The sequence below is a fragment of the Apteryx rowi genome, unplaced genomic scaffold, assembly GCF_003343035.1.
Source record: "Apteryx rowi isolate R43461 unplaced genomic scaffold, aptRow1 scaffold_1367, whole genome shotgun sequence".
Taxonomy (NCBI): domain Eukaryota; kingdom Metazoa; phylum Chordata; class Aves; order Apterygiformes; family Apterygidae; genus Apteryx; species Apteryx rowi.
In genome coordinates, this window is record NW_020447605.1 from 8,454 (window position 1) to 16,354 (window position 7,901).

Below are 7,901 nucleotides of genomic sequence, written 5' to 3' on the forward strand. Positions count from 1 at the left end.
CGCAAGAGGCGCGGGGGCGCCGACGTACTCGCCAGGCGCTTGCCCCGGGCGCAGAGCGGCGGGAGAAGCTGTCGGAGAGCGGGAAGGGTGTGTGTGTGGGGGGGGCTGACCGGGTTCGGGGAGGGAAGGAGAAGGCAGGGAGGGCAAGGGGAGGTGGGGGGGGGGCCGAGGCGAGGAAGGGGACAGCGGCAGGTCCGTCCCTGAACAAGCATGGCGCGGGGCAAGAGCGGGCCCGGCCCAAGACGTACAGCGGCGTCAGGCCCGGCTCTCGGGGAGGCCGGCAGCAGCTGCCCCCTTTCCCTGCCTACGGAGTCGGCGCGGCCTCGAGGCCTCGGTCGACAACGCCGAATCTCGCCTGCGCTGCCTCAGCTCCGGCCGAGCGGGCGCCCGGGCCGGCTAGGGGCTCCGGAGCTGCCCGTGCCCTGCGCTGCCCACCCCGGAGGGGCCTCCCTGACACCACGAAGGCAGCGGATGCATCCGAGTGCGAGTCGCCGTGTTTTTCCGAGCGTTACGGCAGCCCTGGGAATCGCGGGGTGGGGAACGAGCGACCCACACCCCGGCCTGAGCCTCCCGTCTCGCCTAGCGGCCCAGCGGCCCCGAGGGGACCACGGACGAGGACACCCCCTCAAGGGGGTCAGGAGATTCGGGGGCTTTACAGCAGACGGGATCCCAACGGAGCCCTGTYGCCTGTAACGGCCGCGGCAGCGTCTCGCTCCGTGGCTGCGGCAACGGGGCGGCACAAGCCAGCTACCTGCTGCCGGTGCGTCCCTGAGGCAGGAGAGCAGGAGGCGAGAAACGCCTCCAGACCAGCTCAGCAAAAGAGGGGCTAAATCCCAAATTACCTGGCGGCTACTCCTATCTGACGCCCTCTCCCTTCGTGCGAGATGAGGCCTTTCCGCACCCTGATCCTACCCAAGGCACAGGCTAAGCCTCGGCACCCCAAAGAGCAGAGACATGCCCCCCCAAAACCCTCTGGGGCCAGTCACCCACAGGGGTAGCACCGAGTCCTCCGAGAGCCAGCCCCAGAGAGAGGGGCCGGGACTGGATTTGGCAGCTGGAGTCTTGGTCTGATTCAAATCCCCACCATCACACTGGGATTTTTGGCTGGTTGCTCCAGGACTGTTCGACAGTCACCCTCCCCCACCACCCCCCCCCTCCCCAAATTAGCCTCGTTAACCCCCTTTCCCCACCTCTGCCCTCTTCCATCCCTCAGCGAGCTCAGCGAGGAAAGCTCGGAGCGGGCTCTGGGAGGCCGAGGCCAAGCAGAGCCGCTCCGCGCCGGGGGAAGCGGTGTGGGCGACAGGCACGCAGAGCGGCTGATGTGCGCTGGCGGTGTGGCAGCTTGGTAGACACCCTCCTCTCCCCACCCCGCACCCCACAAGCAGAGGAGAGGCCTTACCTGACCGCCTGCAAAGATGACGGGAGAGCTGGATGGCTTGGGTCGGTAGGGGATGGTGACGCCCTTCGGGGGAGACTGGGTGACGGGCAGAGAAGAGAGGTTAGACACCGAGCGCCGCCGGCACCAACGATCCCCTCCCCGGGCTCGGACGAGGCTGCGTCCGCACGCTAACGCTCTGCTTGGGGTTTAAATCGGCCGCTTAGGAGCGCGCAGAGCCTGGGATGAGCATCGAGTGCCACAGAGCAATCCCGCTTCTTCCCCRTCCTGGGCACGGGACCAAGGGAGGAAACCCAGGGAGCAGCAGAGCAGCGTGCGAGGGAGGCTCAGGACACTGCTGCGGGACAGCAGGACGTTCCTGCTGGCTTGTCACCCGTGCTGGGCAGCGCTACTGGTCACCGCCGGGCGGCGAGCGGCACCGTTAGCCAGCGAGAGGCTCTAAAGGACTGGCTCGACCCTGGTTTTAAGCCGCTTCTGCCCAGTCTAGGCTTGGCTGGACACCTCCAAGCCTCACCTGGATGAGGATATAATCCCCAACTATCCCTTGATCCCCCAGCAGCATTTTCTCCATCCTCAGCGGTTTCTGTTTGCAGTGACGGCTGCAGCCGGACAAGGGGCAGCGGGGACCCCTCCGTTYGCCCCCCAGGGAAGCCCGCGAAAGCGCCCTGGCAGGGGGTCGGGGAAGGCCCTACCTCAAGCATGACGACGCAGATCTGTTTGACGCACTCGATGATGGACTGTGGGATCCCAGCGATGGTGATGGCTCGCTCGGTCGAGTTAGGCAGCATGTCTCCTGCCACCTGGACCTGTGCCCCCGTGCTCTGCAAAGTTGACGGTTAAAAATAGACCGTCAGGCTCGGGGAGGGCTGCGACCTCCCTGCATCCAGCGGCCTCAGCAACAAGCCCCGGGGCTGGGTTATACATAGCCAAAACTGCCCCTCTGCTCCCCCCAAAAATAAAGTTCTTTAATCCTAGCTGGAAAAAATTTGGTCCTTGGGAGCCTGGAGCAGAAAAGCAGAAACTGGGTTGCAGCCTTTCCCTGTAACCCAAGTCAAGCTCATCTCTACTGGAGATGGACAGAATTAATCCTCCGGGCAGCCAAGGGTCAGCAGCTCCCAGCGCTAAGTGGCATTACGCGCCTTCCTAGCGGAGAGCCGAGGGCTTTGCAGGCCTCACGGCACACATTCCCCCCCCCTCCGCCAGCTGGAAAAAGGCCGGGGGAGGGAATCGGAGCCTAGAGGGAACAGGAACCCAGGCATCCTGCTCCAGGGGCCAGCGCCAGGGCAGGGAGGCTCTGCCCCATGCCAGACACTGCCCCGAGGCTCAGTTTCRCGAGCACTAAAAATACAAGGAGGTCTTTAAAAAAAGACCGGGTGATGCTACGTCTCTACTATGCAGCGCTGCCCCGGGGCGGGGGCGAGGATTCGCCCCCTCTTGCCACGCTCCCGGAGACACCCAGGCCTCGCGCGTCCCTGACACGCACCTCTCTTATCTCTTTGATCTTGCAGCCTCCTTTTCCAATGAGGGAGCCGCACTGGCTGGCCGGTACCACGAGCCGGAGGGTGACCGGGGGCCGGCTGGCAGCTGTACTGTTGGTCATGGAGCTGCTGATGTCCTGCGAGGAAGAGGAGTTACTCAGAGRAGCCCGCTCGGCGCGGCGCCCTGGCCGAAACGGCACGCGGGCCAGGCGACGTGCCCAGCCGAGGGGCAGGGAGGACGAAGCCGGCACGGGCGGACAGGGCCAAGGTGACCCCGGGGCCTTGCYGATCCTGTTCCGCGGGACTTCGCTAGAGTCCCAGAAGTGACGCAGTCACGGCTTGGCGCAGCACGGGGAGGGAGGAAGGGCAACTTTGCGGCTCTCTCCGCAAAAATGGGGTTTTAACCCCCCAGACTTGTGCCAGCAGCCCAGCGCAGGGGCACCGACGGGGTCGAGCCCCAGCTGAGCCCCCCCTCTAGCACGGGAACAGGCTGTGCTGGCGCTCAAGGCTGCCAGCTTGGGGCTGCGAGGCCGTCGGGGCCCCCCCTGCGGACGCAGCTCCCCGTTGAGCAYGGAGCCTCCCGTCATAACGGGGGATCAAGGCAGGAGCAGCTCCGGGGGGGGGGGGAAAACAAGCCCAGCGATGATTATAGCAGTCATGTGTCAGCAGGGGGAGGGGAGGCACAAGGCCACGGCTCAACTGACCTACTAAAATAAAAGCATTAACTCAGAGCCCAGCGCTCAGAGCGCCGGCAGCCAAGAGCCACGCTTGGACRGGCCGCGGACAGGCCCCCGGAGCCGCTCCGGGGAGCCGATCCCGCATCCGAGCTGGTCCGACAGTTCCCAAAGCAACTTAATAGCAGGAGCCGGCCCACACGCCTGCTGCCAGGCGGGGAGGAGGGCGGGAGCCTTGCGGAGGAGCCCTTGGAGGACATCAGCTCTCAGGTTACGGCAGTAACGGCTCCGGGCTCAGCAGCCTTCGAGGTAATTGTCTGAGCAAGGAGAGGGGACGGGCCTCGGGGACAGATCTGGTGGCATCGGGGCGGCCCCCCTCACAAGGAGGGACCCCAAATCAGAGGGGAGCAAAGGCCACAGGGTTTTCACGCACCCCCAGGAGAGGTGAGGGCCGAGGAGCTCTGCCCCACAGCGCCCCACGCCAGGCCGGGCGAGCTGACGCCTCCCCAAGGACACAGAGCCGGCCGAGAAGCTCTTCACCATCACGGCCACGAGCCGGCTTTAACACCGGGAGTCACGTTATCCGGGACCAATATCCCCCAGGAAAGTCACCTGGATTCAGCGCTGCGCGGCGGCCCCCCCTGCTCCCCTCCTCGGCGGGGAGGGGACGGAGCCGAGCCCTCGCTGCCCGCAGAGCCACCGAGCCTGGGGACCGCGGGGCAGAGGGGAAGTGGCACCGGAGGACAGTCCACGAGGGCAAGCAAAAAACCAGGAGGCTTTCGAAGCGCCGCTGCCAGAGGCGGCTCGCCACAAGCTGCTTTACGCTGTTTAACTTGCRGCCGCAGCATGTTTTCAGCCCAGGAAAGTCCCTGCGGGGCTCCGGCGCTCAGCTCCCAGCTGCTTAAAGGAGGGCTGAGCGCACACCGAGGAACTATCGCTGCTCTCTGTACCTTGACCCTGCTCGAGGCAGGGCAAAGATCAGGCTCCGAAAGAAAACATCCCCGTCCCGCACGGGATGAGCCCATCCTGCCAACCACGCTGCGAATCACCCGCAGGAACCCGCTGTCGCTCGTGCTCCAGCGGCCTCAACTTCCCCGCAAGCTCTGGGGCTGAGCGCGGCAGCGTCACAGGGCGAGCTCGCCCGGGGGACGTGGCAAAGGATGGCTACGGAGGGGGCTGCGGCCCGCCAACGGCTCCGCGGAGCAGGCCGGGGGTGGGGGGGGGGGGGGGGGCCGGGACGCACCTCTTCCAGTTTGTCAATGATCATCGCAAATGCTTTGAAGATGGCATTGGTGGGTCCAGCAAGGGTGATGATCCGTTCGGGGCAGTTCCCTTCTGAGATGTTAATGCGAGCACCGCTCTGCGGGGAGAAAACAAGGGGGGGGGACATCAGGGCGACCAGCCCCGCTCAGCGCACCCCCCCCCCAAACCCACCCCAGCAGCAGGTCCGCCCACCCGACCCGATTCCGCGCGGGGCGGTTAAAGCGGTGCAAGATCCCCAGGGATCCCTCGCAGGTCCGGGAAAGCTGCCTCCCTCCCCGGGGCTCGGCTCCGGGCAGCCATCTTAGCCTCCTTGGCTTCCTGCCCGGGCCTTGACTACATTTCCCAGCATGCCCCGCGCCCGGCGGCTCCCATCTGCTGCCGGAGCCGGAGCTGGCGGCACCGCGCGGCCTGCGGATTCCTCCCAACGCCCGCGGCCCCCCAACGCCTTTCCGTGTCCCCCYCCCGGCACTCACCTCCTCGCGCATCTTCTTTACGGACTCCCCTTTCTGTGCAGGGGGGGGGAAAAAAAGAGAAGGGAGAAGCGTTATCGTGAGCCGGACGGGGCAAGAAGGGGGGCAGAGGGAGGCAGGGCGAGGGGTTGGGTGCTCCCTTACCTTCCCAATGATGCTTCCGACCTCCTGGGATGGAAACAAAAGCAGCTATTAGTAAGTGCTTAAAAGGAAAAAAACAACACTCCTGGTCCCAAGTCGCCACCTTGGGACGCTGGAGAGCTCGTTCTTGGGAAAGATGCTCATTTCGAAGGCAAAACAAGTTCCTCGGATTCCCCCAGCTATCGCTCCACCTGGTCGTCGTCCCCCCCAGGTCGCACGGACACCTCCGCTCCCAGCCAAACTCCCTGTTCGGGTCGCTCCTCCCCACCCCCAGCTGTATTTTTGTTTTTTTTGTTGTTGTTGTTTTTTTTTTTTTTTTAATTGATGCACTGAGCTTTTAAAGCACTGCCTCAATTGTCATGAGATATTCGGCACCAGGCCCGGTGCCAAGGAGCACATTCCTAGCGCCACCGGCTAAGGGCCGTAAGAAGGAGGCAGCTCCGAGACGCCGGGCTGACATGATTTACCGCCACCAAAACGGCCAGCCGGAAGGGTCACCCCTGCCACCCGGCCCAGGGGCTTCGCCACGACCCCATCCGGAGGGGAGGACGAGTACCTTTCCATGCATAAGTAGTCGGATGGTGAGTGTGACATTTAAACCACCTTCAATGACACCGGTGTCCATCTTGAGCTGCGTTCGGTCGAGTCAGGCTTTGTCAGGGGTCAGATCTTTGGTCGCTGGGCGCTAGAAGCTACAAACGAGAGAGGGGTCGTCTTGGAGGGGCTTTTCCAACCCTCCCCTGCTGCTGCCGCCTCTCCCCGATCCGTCCTGGCCCATTTCCGACACCGACAGCAGCCGCCGAGCGCTCCGGATGTCCCTGCTCCAGACGGAGTCAAGCCCCCCCTCAGTTTTTTCTCCTTCTTAATAGCCCCCCTGGCAGGTTTAGGGCGTTTTAGGCATTGAGCAACCGCCCGGCGCTGGTTCGTTCTCCGCCGCTCTGCCTGCCTGCCTCCCACGGGTCTACCAGCTCCCACGGACCAGGGCTCCAGCCACCTTTGCGCCTCGCAGAAGGGCTCTGCCTACGGTTTCAAGGACTTGCCTCTACTTGAAAGCAACACACCTTGATCTAGATTATAACAAACTTCTCCTCAGCAGCTGTGCGGAGACGCACACCAGACTGCCCCGCTCCTAAGCGGAAGGGAGTTTAACCCCCTTGGGGAGCTGGGCTATAGAGAAAAGTTATCTGTGCTCCGTAAACGCGCTTTTAGAGGCCTTTAAGACTAGTTTCCAAGTCGATTTACTCAAAGCAGATAAGGCCACGCGAGCACACGATCAGGTTTCAAACAACCTGCGAACTAAAGTCGACGGCAGTTGCAAAACACCGCGGCCGTCCAGAGACCAGCAGCGGCGGCTAATCATCCGTTTAACTTCAAAAACCCTCCTTTTGGGCCCCGCTCCGCTTTCATCAGCCCAGCTCGGTACGTTGTCCGGCTGGTCAGCGCCTCATCAAAGTTTAACCAAGCCCGGGGAAGAAACAAGCCAGGCAAAGCGGGGCAAGGGCAGGGGGATTAATCTCCCAGGGGATGGTGCCAACTGGGCAGCGCTGCCTCGCTCCGGGCTAATGCTCTTTTAGGGGAAGCTACTGGCGCAGATTTCTGCCGTAGCAAGTCGTTACGGCCTCAATAAAACTTCACATGACATCCTGCTGGATAGAAACGCGCCCGCTTCCTACTTTGGAAAGCGGGGCCCAGGAACCGAAAGCCTGGCAGCGGCAGAGCCGAGCGGAGAAATCTAGAGCCGAGCCCACGAGTTTACTGTTTACGAGTTTGCCGGTTCACCGGAGGTGGCAGGAGTCTCGCTGGCACCGCTGCCGTCTCTACGGCTCGAGCCCACTCCTCCTCCCACCAGTTCAGCGAACCGCCGCGTCCCACTTTGCCGGAGTTAACATTAATTTGCTTTTCCGGCAGCGGTTCTGCCAGTCGAACAAGCTTCGGTCGGCTACGGCCCGCGTCGCTCGGCACGGAGCGGCCCAGCGGGGACAAAAGGAGCCGACCAAACCTGCCAGGGGGTTATTTAAAGGGAGAAAAGAAGCCGCGCGAGGCGGGCTGAGGCCGTCGGGAAGCAGCGAGTCCGGTCCCGGCTTGCGGCGGGGCTGCTTCCTCACAGCCAAGAGCGGGAAAACTTCCCCCAAACTTCTCCTTACCTCCGTCCGGGAGCCCTGTCCCGTCCCCCCCCCCCCGGGGCCTCGTCACCACCGAGCCCAGCACGTGGAAGGCCCGGCCTCCACGCCGGTATCGGGATCAAATGCCAACCCGGAGCCCTCCCACCGGAGCCAAGATCCCGGCTCCAAGCTCGGCTCATCGAGGGGGAACCGGCTCCAAAATGGGTCCATCCTGGGGGCAGCCGGGGCAGGGGGGGGAATCACGGCTCCAAACTTGGCCCATCACCGTAGTAGGGCAAAAAAAACCAGCCCCGAGGCCGGAGAGCCCCAAACTGGGCCGGTTCACAGTGGGGGGAGCAGAGACCGGGATCGGGGCT

The 7,901-nt window shown here is 63.7% G+C and overlaps 1 protein-coding gene across 20 annotated transcripts in view; it reads right to left on the reverse strand.

Annotated features, from left to right (window-relative positions):
* LOC112961693 (poly(rC)-binding protein 2) overlaps positions 1-6,137 on the reverse strand; it is a 10,665-nt gene extending 4,528 nt beyond the window's left edge. For 15 of the 20 annotated variants that reach the window (XR_003252083.1, XR_003252082.1, XM_026057120.1 and 12 more), the window contains exons 1-7: positions 5,979-6,136; positions 5,426-5,449; positions 5,285-5,317; positions 4,792-4,908; positions 2,880-3,011; positions 2,089-2,217; positions 1,400-1,474 (exon numbers count right to left, since the gene is read on the reverse strand). Coding sequence is in view for 18 of the 20 variants with exons in the window: in XM_026057120.1 (XP_025912905.1) it covers positions 1,400-1,474; positions 2,089-2,217; positions 2,880-3,011; positions 4,792-4,908; positions 5,285-5,317; positions 5,426-5,449; positions 5,979-6,047 (579 nt within the window). In the remaining 2 variants the exon portion in view is untranslated. Of the gene's footprint in view, positions 1-1,399; positions 1,475-2,088; positions 2,218-2,879; positions 3,012-4,791; positions 4,909-5,284; positions 5,318-5,425; positions 5,450-5,978 lie in introns of all 20 variants that reach the window. The other 5 variants (XM_026057118.1, XM_026057115.1, XM_026057105.1 and 2 more) reach the window with 1 other exon arrangement.
* Positions 6,138-7,901: the final 1,764 nt, after the last annotated feature.